The sequence below is a fragment of the Macaca fascicularis genome, chromosome 8, assembly GCF_037993035.2.
Source record: "Macaca fascicularis isolate 582-1 chromosome 8, T2T-MFA8v1.1".
NCBI lineage: Eukaryota > Metazoa > Chordata > Mammalia > Primates > Cercopithecidae > Macaca > Macaca fascicularis.
Window position 1 is genome coordinate 107,595,612 of NC_088382.1, and position 21,824 is coordinate 107,617,435.

At 44.8% G+C, this 21,824-nt stretch overlaps 1 protein-coding gene across 8 annotated transcripts in view; it reads left to right on the top strand.

Annotated features, from left to right (window-relative positions):
- Positions 1-21,824, top strand: part of MATN2 (matrilin 2) — a 168,735-nt gene that overhangs the window by 86,526 nt on the left and 60,385 nt on the right. For all 8 annotated transcript variants that reach the window (XM_005563764.5, XM_005563765.5, XM_065519467.2 and 5 more), the window contains exon 5: positions 6,368-6,490. In XM_005563764.5, coding sequence (XP_005563821.3) covers positions 6,368-6,490 — 123 coding nt within the window. The remainder of the gene's footprint in view (positions 1-6,367; positions 6,491-21,824) is intronic.

Genomic DNA, 21,824 nt, shown 5'->3' on the forward strand with positions numbered 1-21,824 from the left:
GAGTGTCTGCCAATTTCCGTGGTGTAAATACTCCCACCATGGACATTTCAAGCTACCAAGATGCACATCATCCTGTGAGTCAGTACGAGCTGCCTCTAGCACATGACTGGTCCCTCACTGGACCATCAGCTCTATAAGGGAAGGAATTTTTTTTTTGTCCACTTATTCACTGTTGTTTCCCCAGCACTCTGAACCATTTCATCATGGAATAGATTTATTCATTCAGTCATCCACAAATCCTTTTAAAATGGGCCACATGTCAGATGCTAGATATCTGAACTAGTGCACTGAGCAAGACATGCACTGTGGCTGCCCTATGTGGCAGGTGAAATAGACATGAAATAATTAGTTGCAAATGAAGTATTAAATTATCATTGTGATGAAGATTACGAAGGGAAACTCTGAGGGAGGACTTCACCCCTAGTGGTAGGTCAGAGCTTCCTGAGAAAGCAGACTTTCAGGTGAGTCCTAAAGGAGGTATGAGAGTTAGGTAGGGGAAAGGAGGTGAGGAAGAGGCTTGGGCATTCTAGGCAGAAGGAATGGCCAGTGCAAAGGTCCCAAGGTGTGAAGAAGCTTGATTTGAAAATGGAGAGGGCCGTGTAAATGGAGCAGAGAAAATAAGAGGAGGCTTGAGATAAGACTGGAGAGGTGAAGGGGTGGGCCTTGTAGCCCCCTTGACCATCACATTAGAGTTTGTGGACTTCATCCTAAAGCAGTGATAAGCCATTAAGGGTTTTAAGCAGAAGAGAGGCAGGAGCAGATTACTCTGGCTACAGGAGAATGCTAGGCTGGGATGAATACAGTTAAGAGGTTGCCATGGCTGTTCAGCCAAGAGATGATGGTGGCTCCATGGTGGCAGGGGAGATGAAGAGAAGTAAATCCAGGATTGACTGGATCTGAGGGGTACAGGAGAGGGAGGAACCCCATGACTTTCAAGTTTCTGTTGCCATCTTTGGCCCCAGGGTAAAAGTTAGCTATTCTAAAAATTCATCTTTGCTAAAGGGAAATTAAAGAATACTTCAGAATCATCCCCAGCTGTCCCATTTCTGCCCAGTGACATTTATTAATTGAGACAGTGCTCTAGGCTGCCCAGTAAGGGAGGCTGTCAAGTCAACAATAGATGGCTACTAAGCACCGACTGTGTGAAGTGCATGGCATTATACAGGCACCGTAAGGAACACAAAAACTTAGAGAGATGGCCCTGTCCTTCACAGAGCTTACAAGAGTAGGTAAGAGAGATGAGTTAGGAACACCTGACAACCCTGTGCTTGTGTCACATGAGCATGAGTTCATTCATCCATTCAACAAGTACTTGTTGAGCAAGGACAATGTGCCAGGCACTGTGCTAAATACCGGGACGCGGTGGATAGCAGGGCACACAGGTTCCCTAACTGTCATGACAGCTTTTCTGGAGTCCATAGCTGGGGGCTGGCTCTGAGATGTCATTGTGCTCTTGATGCAGGACAAGTGAGCCCCAAGGTGGGGCTTAGCCCATGAAGGTTCTTGGCTTTATCCAGGAAAGAATTCAAGGGCAAACAGAGGTAGAATTGAACAGCTTTATTGACAAGACAGTGTTACAGCCCTGGCAGTGTTACGCCTCTGTGACTGCTCCTGCAGAGCAGGGCTGTCCTTATATGCAGAGAGTAGGTAGTAGCTCAGGGCAGTTTTACAGTCATATTTATACCCACTTTTTTTTTTTTTTTTTTTTTTTGAGATGGAGTTGCCCAGGCTGGAGTGCAGTGGCATGATCTCAGATCACTGCAACCTCTGCCACCCAGGCTCAAGTGATTCTCCTGCCTCAACCTCCCAAGTAACTGGGATTACAGGCACCTGCCACCACACCTGGCTAATTTTGTATTTTTAGTAGAGATGGGGTTTCACCATGTTGGCCAGACTGGTCTTGAACTCTTGACATCACATGATACACCAGCCTTGGTCTACGAAAGTGCTGGAATTACAGGTGTGATACCAGTGGCCTATACCCACTTTTAATTGCGTGCAGATTAAGGGGCAGTTTATGCAGCAATTTCTAGGGAAGGGATAGTAGCTCTTGGGTTGTCAGGTCATTGACATGGAGAGGGGTGGTAACTCCCAGGTGTTGCCATGGCAATGGTAAACTGCCGTGTGACACTGGTGGGCGTGTCTTATGGAAAGCTGCTTCTGCCCCAGTCCTGTTTTTGCTAGTCCTCAGTTTGATCCTGTGTCCAAGCCCCGCCTCTGGTGTTGAGTCCTGCCTCCTACCTCACTCTGAGCCCTCTTCTGGTATGTGAGTATCTTTTGCTGGGGATGAGGAGAGGCAAAGAGACTTGTAGAGAATTTTGTTCCCATCTCAGTCATCTTCTGAGGACCCCACATCTGATGGAGGAGGTTGTTCTTAGGATTTTAGGACCATCCCTCCTGGGAGGCAGGGCACCTGGGCCTTTTTCATTGTTCATTCAGCAAATGAACTCTTATGGAGGCCAAATACATGTGCTAGGACACTGTGCTAGGCTCTAGGGGGGTCAAAACTGACCTGTTTATATTGGGGCAGACAGCCGTGATCAAGTCCTTCCAATACCATGGGATCAGTGCCTAAATGCTAGAGCGGAGCCATGTCTATAGTGCTGTAGGGACACAGGGGAAGAAGCCTTAAGTCCAGCCAACTTGCAGGAGGCTTCCCACAGGAGGTGACATTTGACTGGGGCTGTGAGCCATTCACAGGGGTCACCAGGTGGAGAAGGTGGAAGGTTGTGCCGGGGTAGGGGGAGCTCTGGACGCAGTGCTTGTCATACTTCAGTGAAATCCTCCTGGCCTCAGAGAGAAAGAAGGGCTGTTTTTCAAAAGCATAAGGAATCATCCAAAAACATCTGTATTTGTTTCAAAAGGAAATAGCCACTGCCAGAAAAACAGCAAAGTTGTTTTGTCAGAACCCAGTCTGTATTTATTCCTTTGTCTTTGTTTAATTAGATTAATCCCTGAATGGTTTCCCTTGGGTCGGTACAAATCACTCATGGCCATAAATCCCCAACAATTCTAAAAACAGTAAGGAAGGACAATCCGCATGGAGCCAGCTGGCAAGCTTGCTGTTTGTGGGACAGTTCTGGGATGCAAGCAGTAATCTCACACCCGCACGTAGGTGTTTGGGGTTCTTTTAGCCTCTTGGAGAGGTGAGCAAGGACAAAAATCACTCAGATTTGTTTAGAAGAGGAAAGCTGAACCTTAGGGTCTCAGTCATTAAAGGGGGAGACTGACTCCTGGATCTGGGCCCCTTCCCCACGGAGGATTGTGAGGACCTTTTATCTGTTAGGTTCAATGACATTCAGCCTGGCTGCACACTGGGGCCACCTGGGGACTTTGACAAACACCACTGCCCAAATCCTACCCCCTACCAGTCTAATTTAATTGTGGTGGGGAGTACCTTGGCATGGAGATTTTCAAAGGTCCCTGCTGCTTCTGCAGATGGGAGCTTGCAGTTACTCACAGACTCTTCTGCAGATATCCCAGCCCATCCTGAAAGGAACAAGCATGTCCTTGCCTTGCTCTGCCTACCCTGTGCAGGGAAGCCTTTTAGAAAAAAAGATTGTTCCTTCAAAGTCCTGGTTCATTGCTTTTGAAATGGTACTTTCAAAAGGGTTCACTTGTAATAGGTTGATTTTTTTCTTCCTCCATTATTATAAAAGTTCCTGTTAGAAAATATGAAATCAGACAATTATAAATAAAAGAATGAAAAATCACCTGTGTTCACGCCACTACTTGGTAACCATGGTAGGCAGAGTTCCTGCCAGACCCCTGATGGGGGCAAGGCAGCATCTGCAGTAGAGATTGGGAGGACCCAGGTGGAGAAGTTGCTGCCACCCTTCCAGAGCTGGTTCCAACATGCTGGAGTGTCACCTCCTAGTCGTCAGGACTTTGTGCAGGGACACTGCCCACCCACTTAGGGAGCTTAGAGTCTGGTAAGCTCCAAGACACAGTACATCCATCACTCCATAAACACATAGGTAGTTAACATTATGATTTATGCCGGAAGGGAAAGTTTTCTTGGCACTTCTCTTAGGGATTTTTATCATGTCCTGCCTCGCATGTTAGTTATTTAGGTGGCATCTAACAGCCACTCTGGCATTTCTGTTCCTCAAATGGGGTCAGTTTGTTCTTCAGGACCTTTGCATTCACTGTCCTTTTGGCCGAAAATACTCTTCCTAAAGCTTCTTGTTACTACCCGCTAGTAGAATACAAGCTGTGTGACAGCAGAAACCCCTTGTCTGTTTTGTTCACCACGATATCCCCAATGCCCAGGACATAGTAGGTGCCCAACACATATTTACTGAGTAAATGAATGACTATCATATGATTCAGACATTTCTTATATTTCTGGCCTAGCTGATTTAGGTTTTGTCATTCTTTGATTACTCACTATGATTTTTGTATTAGCTGAAGTTTTCTTCTGGTTATGGGTGTTGTCCTTACATCTGAATCCATTGGAAATCTACATTGGACATTCTGGTTGGAGTTCCTAATTGGAAATGTAAGATATAAACATACTGCTGAGAGGTAAAACAATTTGTGTCTATAAGGCTTTTTTTTTTCATCTGCTTTATTGATTTGGGAGTGAAAATACTTCCTTTAGAATTTTAAAACCAGAATTCTTATTTGTAGAATCTTAGACCTAAGCGTTTTTAAAATGCAATGATGTAAGTTTTCATGTTTAAAATTGTTTAATGCATTTAATAGAGATGTTGAATCAAATCAGCTTTTATCTTTTTAAAAATCAATGTGATATTTTATATTTATCTAAAAGCATAATAAACTATGAAATTCAAAGATCTAGAAGATGATATTAAAATGTAGCCATTGGATTCAGTAATTAATCAAGCTTTCTAGGTAATTAAGTTTTTTAAAATCATACCTGTTGTAGTGATAGCTTTTTTTTTTTTTTAGACAGAGTCTCGTTCTGTCACCCAGGCTGGAGTGCAATGGTGTGATCTTGGCTCACTGCAACCTCTACCTCCCGGGTTCAAGCCTTTCTCCTGCCTCAGCCTCCCACCTTCCGAGTAGCTGGGATTATAGGCGCGTGCCACCATGCCAAGCTGATTTTTGTATTTTTAGTAGAGACACGGTTTCACCATGTTGATCAGGCTGGTCTCAAACTTCTGACCTCAGAAGATCCGCCCGCCTCAGCCTCCCAAAGTGTTTGGATTACAGGCTTGAGCCACCGCACCTGGCCAGTGATAGCTTTTAACCAGAGAAAATTCTCTTCAATATATTCAACCCCTTTAATGCTCTCTGATTGTCTCCCGTTTTAATGGTAAAATCACTGGTACAGCTAGCTGTTTCATGGTATCCGAGCTGTTCTCCTTGCTGGGAAATAGTGTCAGAGACTGAGTCAGTGATGGATGGAGACGCCTTTAATATTTTCATCCACCAACATATTCTTAGTTCTGTTGCACTAGATGCATACTATAATCTGTTCCTATATTGCATGTGAATAAACAGCCAGAGCTTAGCACTTTGTGGACACGGAATAAATATTTGACCAAAATAAGACCACGAATAGGCATGTATGTATTTCTCCTTGGTAATGTTTGTTACCTCTACCTAACCTCTTTTGGCTTCTCCATTTTCTTCGTTTGTTCCTAGGATGAATAAATAGAGCACAAAGAGGGTTTTCAAAGAGCTTTGTCTCATTCCTCCTTATACCAGCAACAGAGCGAGACTCCATCTCAAAAAAATTATTTAATGTATTTCATAGAGGTGATGAGTAATTCCAACTTTGAAAAATGTGTTATATTTATTTTTATATTATTTCTTTATTTTGAAACAGAGACTCGCTCTGTCGTCCAAGCTTGAGGGCAGTGGCACAGTCTCGGCTCACTGCAACCTCCGCCTCCCAAGTTCAAGCGATTCTCCTGCCTCAGCCTCCTGAGTAGCTGGGATTACAAGCACACACCACCACGCTCAACTAATTTTTGTATTTTTAGTAGAGATGAGGTTTCACCATGTTGGCCAGGCTGGTCTCCAACTCCTGACCTCAAGTGATCCGCCCATCTCGGCCTCCCATAGTGCTGGGATTACAGGCATGAGCCGCTGTGCCTGACTGAAAAATGTGTTTTTATATACACGCAGAAACTCACCTGGAAAGAAAACTCACCAAAATGTTAACAGTGGTTGCCTCTGGGTAGGGGGATTACAGATGGGGGGATTACAAGTGAATTTTGTTTTATCTATTTTTTAATGCTTTCCAAATTTTCTACTATGATCACACATCGAATCCTATAATGTTTTTAAAAGTTACTTTGGTGAGGGCTCTGGAGCTGCTTGTTGCTTCGCCCTGGGCTGGAGGCGTTCTCAGATGTGCCTGACGTTGTGTTCTAACAGCGTGACTTTGCCTCAGTCCAGGATCTGTGTGCCATGGAGGACCACAACTGTGGGCAGCTCTGTGTGAATGTGCCGGGCTCCTTCGTCTGCCAGTGCTACAGTGGCTACGCCCTGGCTGAGGACGGGAAGAGCTGTGTGGGTGAGTATCCCTCCGGCTGGGCTTGGTGGGGAAGGACAAGTTAAGCATGGTGAGGAGGAGGGGAGACTCACATGTACCTCCCACATATTCATTTCCTCACCTTTGGGTTTCCACAAAGTGCTCAGTTGTTTAGTTGTTAGGCAGAATTTGAACTTTAAAAGCTTCATTTATGGCTGAGGTCAGTGTTTTCTCATTCTGGGTCTCCAGCAAAAGGAACACATATGGTAATCCATGCAAATGTAACTGTGTGTTACTGCGTCTCTTGAAAAGGATCGGGTGGATTTTCTTCAACTTTGGAGGGTATGTTTGGAATGGCCTGACTTACATAGAGCTCATGTGTTATATATGAAATTTACTTGGGTGAGTTGCTGAGTGACACCTCAAAGACAACAGGCAGCTTTCCTCCCTAATGTCACCTATAGCTCAGTGAGAGGCCAAAGTGACTTCCAGGTGGAAGAGCCCAGCCATATGGGCTCAGCGTAATCAGATAGCATGGCCAGAGGAGACTAGCAGTAGCCTCAAACACAAGCCCAGGTAATGAGGCTCAAGGGCAGTGTTTGATGCTGCAGACATCCCCCATTTGTCTACAAAGCCTTTGCAACTTAACATGGCCTCATTCCTCCTTATACCAACAAACAGTGCCTGGCGGATAGTAGGTGTTTCATAAACTGAACTGAATACTTATGAGGCAGAAAATCTAGAAGGAAAAGAACTTGACTGACATCAAAAGTGGAATGTAAATTTTCTGCTAAGTCCTGCATTTTGTCTTCTGTGTTCTATTGTTTTCAGGGCCCTATTTTATTTTGCTTCTCACAAACAAGGTATGCTTATTTTTTTTGCACATAGAATTTGCATTTCCCAGCACACCTTAATTCTTGGCTAGGGATATGGAAGGCAAAAACAAAACAAAACAAAACAACAACAAAACAATAGCGTAGGTGGTAGCCTGCAATTGGCAGGTGAGTGATGAGAGTATCATGAGTTTGTTTTTACACACTGGTAGGAATGAAGGCAACCTTTGCCTCTGACTCTCTTCAGAGGGCCACAAATGCAGCTGGTCTCCTGGGCCTTAGGGTTGTTTTTCTTCTTAATCTGCGGGTGGTGGTCATGATAGAGTGGCAGGGTACCACACCCACTACCACTAGCAAAAAAGAAGCCAACATATATACCTATGGTTATTTTTGCTTCATTAATTTTTATTATGCAAGTAATACCCATTTGTAGAAAAACTTAAACAGATGAGAAAAATCACTATTAATAGGTTATTGTATTTTCTACCAGACTTTCTCCATATAAATATCTACTTTAAAACATTTTGTTGGCCAGGCGCGATGGCTTACGTCTGTAATCCCAGTAGTATGGGAGGCCAAGGCGGGCAGATCACTTGAGGTCAGGAGTTTGAGACTACCCTGGCCAATATGGTGAAACCTCATCTCTACTAAAAATACAAAAATTAGCTGGGCCTGGTGGCATGCCCCAGTAGTTTCAGCTACTTGGGAGAGTGAGGCAGGAGAATCACTTGAACCCAGGAGGCGGATTTTGCAGTGAGCTGAGATTGTGCCACTGCACTCCAGCCTGGGCAACAGAGCAAGACTCGTCTCAAACAAACAAAAAATATTTTGTAAAGATTTAACAAAATGAGGTCACACTGTCTATTTTGTTTTATAACCTGCTTTCCCCGCCTGCCTCCGCCCCACTGTTTGTTAATTGGGTAGAAACTCTGAGTGCTGTGCAGTCAGGAGAGCCATTTTGAGTTAGGCGGGTGGAGGAGCTTCAGGAAACAGGATGAGGGTAATTGGTTGATTAGGACAAGGGGAGGGACAGCAGAACACAGGGCTTGCTTGGTCACAGGGAATAGATGGGGCAGGAAGCCCACCTTGACCCATGGGAAACTGGAGGCCACTGAAAAACCCATTTCTCTGAGTGTTTCCAAATAATTACCTGCTTGTCCATGTGTAGTAGAGAACCATTGTATCTCTGAGGATTTTGCTGTAATTTTTGGGATTTGACATTTATTGAAGAGCTACATGCATGAGAGGGTAGATGCTGTCATTGCCAGAGAGCTTTGGCGTGCTGTTTATTAGAGATGGGCGTCTCTCTGTGGCTGCTTGTTTGCGTATAAGAATGTCTGCATTTTCTCAGAGGGGATCCACTCCGAAGAGTGGGAAAATGGGAGAGACTGCATCCCATTGCAACCCAGGTCTCCTCCGTCAGATGATCCTAGCATCACCAGCCTTACCACCTTTCCCCAATGCCCTTTGTAGTGATTCACCAAGCACCCGATCTGTTACAGGCTGGGAGTGAGATGATTAAGCAGCCAGGACCTTTGTTGCCAGTAGCCTTTCTTAGGGACTCCAAACTAAATCCCACAAGGTTATTTGCTGCTCAATAGGACTATGGTGAGTGCAAAGCAAATGATAGAGAAAATAGAGGCCACAGAAAGTCAGAGAGAGACATCCTAATGGCTAGGCTGGAAGATCTGAGTGTGAAGGAAGGGTGGCAATTGGACAAATGTCCAAGGCAGGGGGAGATATGAAGGGCAGTGACTGTGGAGGTGGCAATGCTCTTCAAGCATTAGAGCTAAGGCTGGCCTGGGAGGGGCAGGGCCAGCTCCCGGGAGCTGGTAGGTCAGAGAGTCTGTTACAGTGAGAAGGCCAAACTGAAAGCTAACCAGGTGGCCTAACCTGAGGGCTGGAAGGGGCTTATCAAAGATGGAGACTCCAGATACCAGACTTAGAGCAGAAAATTTAGAGGAGAGAAGAGACTGGTGAGGACTCTGGACATATACCATTAGTAGCTGATCTGAGGTGGCCTGTGTATAGATGGCAAGGTAACATTAAGAACAGAGTGATCATACCTCCCAGTTAATATAGGATAATACCAGTTTATGTCCTGTGGACCAATTCTTTTTTTTTTCTTTTTTTTTTGAGTCTTGCTCTGTTGTCCAGGCCATGATCAGAGCTTTGCAGCCTCGATCACCTGGGCTCAAATAATAGTCCCACCTCAGCCTCCTGAGTAGCTGGGACCATGTGTGTGCACCACTGTGCCCGGCTAATTTATTTTTTTTAGAGACAGGGTCTCTGTACATTGTCTAGGCTGGTCTCAATCTCCTGGGATCAAATGATCCTCCTGCCTTAGGCCTCCCAAAGTGTTGGGATTACAGGTGTGAGCCACCTCACTTGATGCCATTTCTTTTTATTTTTAGACAGGGTCTCACTCTGTTACCCAGACTGGAGTGCAGTGGCGTGACCTCGGCTCACTGCAATCTCCGCCCCCCAGGCTCACACGATCCTCCCACCTCAGACTCCCAAGTAGCTGGGACCGCAGGTGCATACCACACATCTGGCTAATTTTTTGTATTTTTGGTAGAGATGGGGTCTCGCTATGTTGCCCAGGCTGGTCTTGAACTCCTGAGCTCAAGCAAGCCACCTGCCTCAGCCTCCTTAAGTGCAGGGATTACAGGCATGAGCCACTGCACCCGGCTGACCCCATTTCTTACCCAGCTGACCTCATTTCTTGATGGCACATATTTTCACTTTGAAAATGGTTCCAGTTTGGATGGTAAATTACATAATCACCCTAGTTAAGGCTGTCCAATTTTGACTTAAACTGTTAAGCTCAGCAGAGAATTCCTGTATGCATGAAGTAGAGATGAAGCTGAAGACAGCAGAAGGAACTGGATTGTTCAGGGTTTTGAAAATCAGATGTAAAGCCTAGATTTTATCTCTGAAGAAGAGCCACTGAAAGGTTTATATTTGGGTGACAAATGCAAAGCTTCATTTTTAGGAAGTGTAACCTCATGGGGAATCGCAGGGTATATTCCAGGAGAAGGATGACAAGAAGTGGGAATACCAGATAGGGGACTGTGGCAGTTATCAGGTGAGAGAGGACAGGAGCCAGCCAGGATTTGAGGTGTGACTATAGGAAAGGAGAGGGAGACAGTAAGGAATGAAAGGAGGTGCTATACATAAACGGAACAAGGAAAAGTCAAAAGTAACTCTAGGCCAGGTACTGTGGCTCATGTCTGTAATCCTAGTACTTTGGGAGGCCTAGGTAGGAGGATTGCTTAAGCCCAGGAGTTCAAGACCAACCTGGGCCACATGGTGAGACCTCATCTCTACCAAAAAATAAAAAAATTAGCTGGGCATGACTGGATGTGGTGGCTCATGCCTATAATCCCAACACTTTGGGAGGCTAAGGCAAGCAGATCACCTGAGGTCTGGAGTTTGTGACCAGCCTGGCCAACATGAGGAAACCCGGCTCTACTAAAAAAAAAAATACAAAATTGGTCGGGCATGGTGGTGGTCATCTGTAGTCCCAGCTACTCTAGAGGCTGAGGCAGGAGAATCACTTGAACCCGGGAGGCAGAGGTTGCAGCGAGCCAAGGTTGTGCCATTGCACTCCAGCCTGGGCAACAAGAGCAAAACTCCGTCTCAAAAAAAAAAAAAAAAAAAATTAGCCAAGCATGTTGGCACGTGCCTGTGGTTCCAGCTACTTGGGAGGCTGAGGTGGGAAGATTGCTTGAGTCCAGGAGATCAAGGCTACAGTGAGTCATGTTCACACCACTTTACTCCAGCCTAGGCAACAGAGCGAGACCTTCCCTCAAAAAAAAAAAGACTCTATGATCTTGAGCTTCCATGACTCTGAGAGTGATGGCAACAGTGATAGAAGAGTGATGGAATAGATTTTCAAAAAGATAAGGCCAAGTGTGGTGGCTCATGCCTGTAAACCTAGGATTTTGTGAGGCCACGGTGGGAGAATTGCTTGAGACCAGGAGTTCTAGACAGGCCTGGGCAACAAAGCAAGGCCCGTATCTACAAAAAAATTAAGAAATTAGCTGGGCATGGTGGTGCACATCTGAAGTCCCGGCTACTCAAGAGGCTGAAGTGGGAGGATTGCTTGAGCCCAGGATGTTGAGACTATAATGAGCCATGATAGTGCTACTGCACACTAGCCTGGGCAACAGAGGAAGACCTTGTCTCAAAAAAAAAAAAAAAAAAAAAGGTTGGGGTGATAATTAGTAGTCATAGACAAGGTGAATTTTGAATTCAGGTCAGACACCACAAGAACATGTCAAGAGGAAGCAGAAAACTCAGCATTAACATGACAGAGAGAGGTTAGAGTCAATGCTGCAGTCAGGAAGCAGCATAGTTTATTTCTGAATTTTCAGTTATTTTCTATTTTAAATATTTATGTATTGGTTCATTTGTTTTGAGGGCATATGGACCTTTAAAACAGTGCTATCTGAGCTGAAATCCCAACTCTGCTATTTGCTAGGTGTGTTAGGCCATTTGCATTGCTATAAAAGGAATACCTGAGATTAGCTAAAAGAAAAGGTTTAATTAGCTCATGATTCTGCAGGCTGTATAGGAAGCGTAGTGCCAGCGTCTGCTTCTGGTGAGGGCCTCAGGAAACTTCCAATCATGGAAGAAGGTGAAGGGGAAGCAGGCAATGTCACATGGTGAGAGCAGGAGCAAGAGTTGGGGGGAGGTGACACACTGTTTTAAGACCAACCAAATCTCACATGAACTAACTGAGCGAGAAATCACTCATCACCAAGATGATGACACTAAGCCACTAATGAGGGATCCACTGCTGTGATCCAATACCTCCCACTAAGCCCCACCTCCAACATTGGGAATCACATTTCAACATCAGATTTGGAGGCAACAAACATCCAAACCATGTTATTCCACTCCTGGCCCCCCCTATATCATGTCCTTCTCACATTTCAAAATACAATCATGCCTTTGCAATAGTTCCCCAAAGTCTTAACTTGTTCCAGCCTTAACTCAAAAGTCTCAAACTCCAAAGTCCAAAGTTTTATCTAGAGATGAAAGCCTTCCACTGATGAGCCTGTGAGATTAAAAAAAAAAAAAATTATTTACTTCCAAGGTACAACGTGTTATAGGCATTGGATAAATATTCTCATTTCAAAAGGGAGAAATTGGCCAAAAGAAAGGGTGATAGGCCCATACAACTTTGAAACCCAGCAGGGCAGTCATTACATTTTAAAACTCCAAAACAATCTCCTTTGACTCCATGTCCTGCATCCAAGGCATACTGGTGGGAGGGGTGGGCCCCCAAGGCCTTGGTTGGCTCTGCCCCTGTGGTTGCAGGGTATAGCCCCTGAGGCTGCCCTGACAGGTTGTTGGGTGCTCATGGCTTTTGCATGCTAAGGTTGCAAACTGCCAGAGGCTCTACTACCATTCTCAAGTCAGGAGGGTGGTGGCTCCCTTTCCACAGCTCCACTAGGCAGTGCCCCAGTAGGGGCTCTGTATGAGAGCTCCAACCCTACATTTCCCTTTGGCACTGACCTAGTAGAATCTCTCTATGAGGCTTCGCCCCTGCAGCAGGCTTCTGCCTGGACATCCAGGCTTTCCAAGACATCCTCTGAAGTCTAGGGAGAAGCTGCCAATCCTCTTTCATGCCTGCGTTCTGTGTGCCTACAGACTTAACACCACATGGTAGCCTCTAAGGTTTATGGTGGCTTGTACTCTCTGGAGCAGCAGCCCAAGCTGTACCTGGGGCCCTGTGAGGCATGGCTGGAGCTGGAGCAGCCTGGATGTGAGGAGCAGTGTGCTGAGGCTACACAGGGCAGTGGTGCCCTGGACCTGGCTCCCCAAACCATTTTTTTTCCGTAGGCCTCTGGGCCTTTGATGGGGGGGTGGGGTGCTGCCTAGAAGATCTCTGAAATGCCTTTGAGGCCTTTTTCCCATGTCTTGGATATTCGCACTTAACTCCCTCTTAGTTAGGCTAATCTCTCTAGCAAGTGGTTGCTCCACAGCCTGCTTGTATTCCTCTCCCAAAAACACTTTTTCTTTCTCTGTCACATGGCTAGGCTGCAAATTTTCCAAGCTTGTACGTTCTGCTTCCCTTTTACATATAAGTTCCAACTTTATTTATTTGCTCCCATGTCTGATCATAGGCTTGAATGCTTTGCTGTTTAGAAATTTCTTCCACCAGATAGCTACCTTAGGTCATCACTCTTAAATTCAAACTTCCACAGATCCCTAGGGCATGAACACAACACAGCTAAGATCTTTGCTAAGGCATAGAATTGGTGACCTTTACTCCAGTTCCCAATAAATTCTTCATTTCTATCTGAGATCCCATCAGCCTGGCCTTTACTGTCCATATCTATCAGCATTTTGGTCACAACCACTTAACAAGTCTCTAAGAAGTTCCAAACTTTCCTTCATCTTCCTGTCTTCTCCTAAGCCCTCCAAACTCATCTGACCTCTGCCCATTACCCAGTTTCAGAGCTGCTTCCATACTTTCAAGTGTGTTAATAGCAACACCCCACTCTCAGTACCAGTTTTCTGTGTTAGGCTGCTTGCATTGCTATAAAGGAGTACCTGAGACTGGGTAATTTATTTTAAAAAGAAAAAGTTTAATTGGCTCACAGTTCTGCATTGGCATTGGCCTCTGCTTCTGGTAAGGGCCTCGGAAAGTTTACAATCAAGGCAAAAGCCTAAGGGGGAACAAGTATGTCACATGACAAGAGCAAGAGTGAGAATTGGGGCGTGGGGAGGTGCCACACTCTTTTAAACAACCAGGTCTCATGTGAACTAACTGAGCAAGAACTCACTCATCACCTAGGAGGTGGTGCTAAGCCCACCTGGGGGATCTATCCCTGTGATCCAATACTTCCTACCAGGGTCCACTTCTAACATAGGAGATCACATTTCTTTTCTTTCTTTCTTTTTTTTTTTTTGGAGATGGAGTCTTGCTCTGTCACCCTGGAGTGCAGTGGCACAATCTCGGCTCACTGCAAGCTCCACCTCCCGGGTTCATGCCATTCTCCTGCCTCAACCTCCCAAGTAGCTGGGACTACAGGTGTCCGCCACCACGCCCAGCTAATTTTTTTGTATTTTTAGTAGAGATGGGGTTTCACCATGTTAGCCAGGATGGTCTGTAGCTCCTGACCTCGGGGGGATCACATTTCAATGTGAGATTTGGAGGACACAAACATCCAGACCATACCACTAAGCACATGTCTTTAAGTCTTTAATTTCTGAGCCTTATTTTCCTCACCCATAATGTAGAATAATAATATCTACATTGTAAGTTTTTATGGGATTAAATAAGATAGTGAGTGACGTTCCCAGTATACTCTAGGAACTTAGCATCATTATTACAACACCTATTATCATAATATCCTGTATATAGTGAAGTATGGAGCGAGAAGAGAGTGAAGGACTGAGCCTTGGATTGAAGCCACATGTAGGAAGCAGGAAGTGGGGGCAGGAAAAATATTCATGAAGAAGTAGCTGAAGGCTGGGGGAGAGACAGAAGAATCATGGAACATGATAGGAAGATAATTTCTTGGCCAGATCAATATTAATGTCATGCTCCAGCATGGCCAAAGGTAACAGGACTTAGAGAAAAAGCCATCAACTTGAGTCACAGATTCACATCTGCAAACATTTCAGAACTCTGCCAGGGACTTTGCTAGGCTTGAGGAACACAAGGGTGACCAGGAGGCCATTGATAATGGCAAAGGGGGGATGGGTAAAGGGCAGATTTCAAAAGTCAGGGAGTGGGTGATGAGAAAGTGTGGGCAGCAGGTTCAAACTATTTATTTAAAGAAATTTGGTAGAAGTTAAGCATGTCCAGCTGATGCAGGGCAGGCACGTCCCAAAGTGGAGCTTAGCCTACCTGGGTTCTAGGCTTTGCCCAGGAAAGAATTCAAGGGCAAGCCAGAGGTAGAAGAAAACAGCTTTATTGAAGAGAAAGTGTTATAGCTCCGTGACTGCTCTTGCAGAGCAGGGCTACCCTGTAGGCAGAGAATAGCAGCTTAGGCAGTTTTGTAGTCGTATTTGTACCCACTTTCAATTGCATGCAGATTAAGGGGAGGTTTATGCAGAACTTCCTAGGGAAGGGGTAGTAATCATTGGGTCATTGCCACAGAAAGGGATGGTAACGCCCAGGTGTTGCCATAGCAACAGTAAATTGACACGGCACACTGGTGGACCTGTCTGAAGGCTGCTTTCACCCCAGCCCTGTTTTAGCTAGTTCTCAATCTGGTCTGATGTCTCTGCCCCGCCTCTGGAGTCAAGTCCTGCCTCCTACCTCACAGCTACTAGTGAATTTATGCGGTAGGTTTTCAGTTTCAACACTTTCATAGCAGTGGTTCTAGTACTTCTTTTGTTACCAAAACATTAGGGGTTCAGTCTAGGTCCTTTTGCTTGTTGCACAGAAAGCCAATCGCTGAGACAACAAGTATTACCAGGAAAGAAGGTTTCAATCAGGTGCCAAGAAGATGGGAGATCAGTCTCAAATCCATCTCCCTGACTGACTAAAATTGGGGCTTAGGCTGGATGTGGTGGCTTATGCATGTAATCCCAGCACTTTGAGAGGCAAGGTGGGAGGATCACTTGAGATCAAGAGTTTGAGACCGCCTAGACAATATAGTGAGACTCCTGTCTCTGAAAAGAATAAAAAAAATCAGCTGGGTGTGGTGGTGCACACCTGTAGTCCCAGCTACTCAGGAGGGAAGACTGCTTGAGTCTGGGAGGTTGAGGCTGCAGTGAGCCATGATTGCAACACTGCATTCCAGCTTGGATGACAGAGTGAGACCCTGCCTCAGAATAAAATAAAATAAAAATTAGGGGTTTATATAACAGGGAATAAATGTATAATAACCATATGGGGGAAAACAGGAATTAGGGAGGAGTATGGAAGAGGAGTTTGTCAACACGCAGCAGGTGGTTGGTTAGGCAATCATAAATGGTGAGGGGTCTGGCATGTCATTGTGCAGACGCAGTGATCTAGTAAGTTTCAGCTCCTTGATACTGTCAGGGAGGCCTGATGGTTTGTTTCTTGAGAAGGGTTCTCAGATAAAACAAATGTAATTTTCTCAAGTTTCAAGACTGGAAAGGTAAATTTCTATGTTTATTCAAAATAAACCGTAAACATCAGTTCTGTGAGACAATTGGGCCAGTTTCACTTTGATTCATCCCTGAATTATTACTGTGACCTGCATGAAAATTCAGTTCTTAGTCATGGACTCAGCATTTTTTTATAGATTTCCACATGTTTGAGTAAGTGGAACGTTCAATTCCAGCACCAGAGTTCCAACTCCCTGAGAGCTCATTTCACCATTGGCAGTCCTGAATTTATTTCCATATTCAATGGTGGATTGCTGACTAAGAACCTCCTTTGCTTTAGTGGAGTCCCTGAATTTATAATTCATCAGCTGCCACTAAAGTCACATTCATTGCCATCCAAAACTGTTTTTCAAAGACCCTTTATCTTGATCTCTGAACATGAATTTTCTGCTGTACTTACTCACCTGGTGTTTACAAACTGCCTTTTATTTTGGGGGAACTTTGGTCCTGTTTGCATCTTATCTACGCAGGCAGATTGTAAACCCTTGAGGGCAGAACCACTTGTACTTTTCATCTTTCACAGACTGGACTTGAAATACATTTTTCTTGAAGCACTGACTGAGGTTGATCGCAGTCTCATGCATTCATGTTTTATAAAAAATATTTTCCCCATTGACTGATTTTTAAATTATAAAGTCATTTTTGTTTATTTAAAAAAAAGTCAGACCAGGCATGGTGGCTCAAGCCTGTAATCCCAGCACTTTGGGATGCCGAGGCGGGCAGATCTCTTGAGCTCAGGTTTGAGACCAGCCTGGTCAACATGGTGAAACCCTGTATCTACAAAAATAACAAAAAGTAGCTGGGGGTGGTGGCACACACCTGTAGGCCCAGCTATTCAGGAGGCTGAGGTGGGAGAATTGCTTGAGCCCAAGGAGGTGTGTGCCACCACTCCCAGCTAATGGCCAAACCCCATCTCTACCAAAAATATATAAAGAAATTGGCCAGGCATTGTGGGACATGCATGTAGTCCCGGCTACTTGGGAGGCTGAAGTGGGAGGATGGCTTGAATCTGGGGGGCCGAGGTTGCAGTGAGTCGTGATTGTGCCACTGCATTTCAGCCTGGGTGACAGAATGAGACCCTGTCTCAAAAAAAAAAAAAAAAAAAAAAAAAAGGAAGACAGAAGGAAAATAAAAGAAATTTTCTCTGGGTTTTAAATCCTGCATTTGGAATTCCAATTATGCCATGCAGAGGAGAGGTTTTGTGAGTCTGACTGTGTGTGTGTGTCTAATGTATGCTCAGCAAGTAAATTGGTTCTACCATTTCTCTAGATGACAAATTTTGTTTTTCTTACTTTGTTATCAAAAAACTTTAAAATCCAAGTGCTCCTCTCTAAAGTATCCTGTTTCTGCTAATGCCATACCCTTGCAGACTGAGTCCTGCTGAGAAAACCTTATAATTGGACCAGCTTATAAATCAGAAATCATTGATTTTAGGGTTTTATTACTGGCAGCAAGGTATCATGTATTCTTAGAGACAGTGGAGTGATTTCTCACACATTGGGCAGAGAATGAATGTGGCAAGACTGACTTCTGACTCTGGGATCTTAGCACTTGTGATCTGGAGGGCTAAAGAGCTACAGCTGGGGAATTACTCTTTCCATTTGTAAACAAGAGTGGAGAAATTTCAGGCATAAATGACTGAGAACAGATTTTGTTGAAGTAGATGAGAACTTGAAACAATAGAGCCATCATTGAGTTACGCACAAGGTCACCTCCATACATCTGGCTCCCTAATCTTGACCTCTCTTTTTATGAGTACAATTTTGCAACCAAGGAAGTTGTGCAAAGAACCCAAACCACTTGGCAAATAACATTAGAGCTGAATGCACTAGAACTCTCTTGGCCTTAACAAACTGTTAGGTTCACGTGCGTGGCAGGGGGTTCTTCATGTCTAACCGCTGCACTGATGGCCTCATCTGCTGTCTCCAGAAGCCTAGCAGTGCATCAGTGGGTGGATCTCAAACTGAGATGAGATTTGACACCTTGGAGTTCTATAGACCAGAGACTTGGGACCCAGGAATGCGTGAATCCTGCCTTGCCAATCACATCCTCCCCCTTAGTTCCCCAGAGATCTGTATACACAAAGAGCAAAAACATGAGAGTCAAGATCCAGAGAAGCTCTCTTATCCCATGAATTGGGCCTGTGGTTAGCTGAATTAATGGAAAATATCATTCAGAAAGGGGAATCCTAAAAAACTACATGTGCAAACCCATGCTAGTCATTTTATTTTTGTTTAAAACACATAAACGTATACTTAGTAAAAATCACTTTTATGCTTTTTAAAAATACTAATTTTAAGTTGAAGAAAAAATATATTTACAAATCTTTTTTTTTTTTTTTTTTTTTTTGAGACAGGGTGTAATTCTATTGCCTAGATTGGAGTGCAGTGGCGTGGTCTTGGTTCACTGCAGCCTCAATCTCCCAAACTCAAGCAATCCTCCCAACTCAGCCTCCCAAGTAGCTGGGACCACAGGTGCACACCACCACGTCCAGCTAATTTTTGTATTTTTTGTAGAGATGGGGTCTTGCTATATATCCCAGGCTGGTCTCGAACCCCTGGGCTCAAGCAGTCTGCCTGCCTTGGCCTTCCAAAGTGCTGGGATTATATAAAAATATTTTTTGCATAAACCATACCCATAATGTATTGTCTATGATTTTTTAGTTTTGGTTCCTTTAAATTGGAGCAAGGATTTCAAGACATCTGTAAAGCAATCTAACAGCAGAACTCTTGTAAATTTTAGTGGAAAATTTCCCAATGTTTTACATTTATTTCATCCATGCCTGGTTCTATAGCAATTTTGGTTAGCAAATTGCTTTAATTTTTTCCAAAGCTTTCAACATAATTTTTATTTTTAAAATCTCAATTTCTTTTAGTGCTTATATTTTATTGGTTTTTATTTTATTTATTTATTTATTTTGAGACAGAGTTTCACTCTGTCACCCAGGCTGGAGTGCAGTGGCACAATCTCAGCTCATTGCAACCTCTGCCTCCCGGGCTCAAGCAATCCTCCCACCTCAGCCTCCAAAGTAACTGCAACAACAGGTGCCCACCATCATACCTGGCGAATTTTTGTATTTTTAGTAGAGACGGGGTTTCACCACGTTGGCCAGGCTGGTCTTGAGCTCCTGGACTCAAGCGATCCACTGCCTTGGCCTCCCAAAGTGTTGGGATTACAGGTTTGAGCCGCCCAGTTTTTTTTTTTTTTTTTTTGAGGTGTAGTCTCGCATTGTCGCCCAGGCTGGAGTGCAGTGGCGCAATCTCGGCTCACTGCAACCTCCAACTCCCAGATTCAAATGATTGTCCTGCTTCAGCCTCCTGAGTAACTGGGATTACAGGCACCTGCCACTACGCCCAGCTAATTTTTGTATTTTTAGTAGAGACGGGATTTCACCACGTTGGACAGGCTGGTCTTGAACTCCTGACCTTGTGATCTGCCTGCCTTGGCCTCTCAAAGTGCTGGGATTACAGGCTTGAGCCACCACGTCTGGCCCCAGCCCAGTTTTTATAATATTTAAATTACTTACAATAACATGTACAAATGACATATACAGGTTGGGAAACAAAAGCAACCTTGCCTCTAACAATGGCTCTCAAATGTTAGCATGCCTCAGAATCACCTGGAGGGCTTGCTGAAACACGTATTCCCGGGTCCCACTCCCAGAGCTTCTGATCAGTAGGTCTGGGATGCAGCCTGAGAATGGGCATTACTGACAAGTTCTCAAGCGATAGTTGATGCAGTTGGTTCACAGACCACACTTTGAGAACCAATGTTTATAAAAATACATCTCAGTCAATGGAAGAAGTACACAGGTGTCCTAGAGCCCATGTGTTCCACCAAGGCTGCTTTATCAGCATACAAGTCAGCCATTGCGAGGCATGTACAGGTGTTTTATTTTTATTTATTTTTATTTTTTTGAGATGGAGCCTCGCTCTGTCGCCCAGGCTGGAGTGCAGTGGCGCAATCTTGACTCACTGCAACCTCCGCCTCCTGGGTTCACGCCATTCTCCTGCCTCAGCCTCCTGAGTAGCTGGGACTACAGGCGCCCGCCACCACACCTGGCTAATTTTTTGTATTCTTTAGTAGAGACAGGGTTTCACCGCATTAGCCAGGATGGTCTCGATCTCCTGACCTCGTAATCCGTCCGCCTTGGCCTCCCAAAGTGCTGGGATTACAGGCGCAAGCCACCGCGCCTGGCCACAGGTGTTTAAAACACAGGTGTTCTAACTGCCTTGAGTGTGTAGCATGCCCTGGGTTTTCAGGATTCATATGGTCAGAGGGAATAAAAGCATTGCTTGATCAGGAGTTGGCTAAAGAGTTATCAATTAAAAGAGCATCTTAGTACAACTTTTTTTTTTTTAAACATCCGAGCCAATTTGGATACTCTATTCTAAAACATTCTGGAAAAGGGGAAAGTTTAGAGTATGTGGCTTAGATCCGAAGCCTAAGCCAAGCCTTCAACACCTCTCTAAATTATTACATTAGTCTAAATTATGGGGCCAGCATAATTATGAGGTATCATACCTCTGAGGGACAGAAGTGGCTGGGCTCAGATTATACCCCATGGTATAAGAGAGAGGTAGAGTCTGAGTTTCTGACTTTTAGGTATAGTGACTTGATCACTCATCATTGCAGCACCATCAATGTCCTACAAGTTGGAAGTCAGATCAGCAGCTCCTGTTTTTGTAGGGGATACTAAGAAGCGGGTGGCCATAGATAGGACTGGATGACTGACGGCAGGCACCCATATCCGGGATTGGGAGAGTTTCATGATGGTGAGTCGAGCCCAGCATGAGGAAGTTGAAGCTGGGGATTGTTGCCTGCTAACACAGGCCCATGCAGGCTCTGGTATGGCCAACTCCTGTGACAAACAGACTGGACCGTGTGCCAGGGTTTAGCCTTCCTCGATCTCAGTGTTCCCAGTGTCACCATTGATTCATTTAATGGTCCCTTGGTTCTTGAGAAATGAGAAATGAACTGTTAGAAGGGGGTGGTGCTAGCTCAGTCGTTTTGACTCCACTCTAGCAAGCGGCTAACGTTCCATGACGTTCAGACCCTGAGACGACATGAATGCCCTATCCCCAACATAATGACTTGTGAATTTAACCTGCAAATACTAGGTTCTACTAGAACTCTTTAGGGAGCTGAAGTTACAAAAACAATATTTAGACTGAAACTTTTTTTTTTTTTTTTTTTTTGAGACAGAGTCTTGCTCTGTCGCCCGGGCTGGAGTGTAGTGGTGCAATTTCGGCTCACTGCAACCTTCGTCTCCCGGGTTCAAGCAATTCTTCCTGCCTCAGCCTTCTGAGTAGCTGGGATTACAGGCACCTGCCACCACGCCCAGCTAATTTTTGTATTTTTAGTAGAGACAGGGTTTCACCATGTTGGCCAGGCTGGTCTCGAACTCCTGACCTCTGGTGATCCACCCGCCTCGGCCTCCC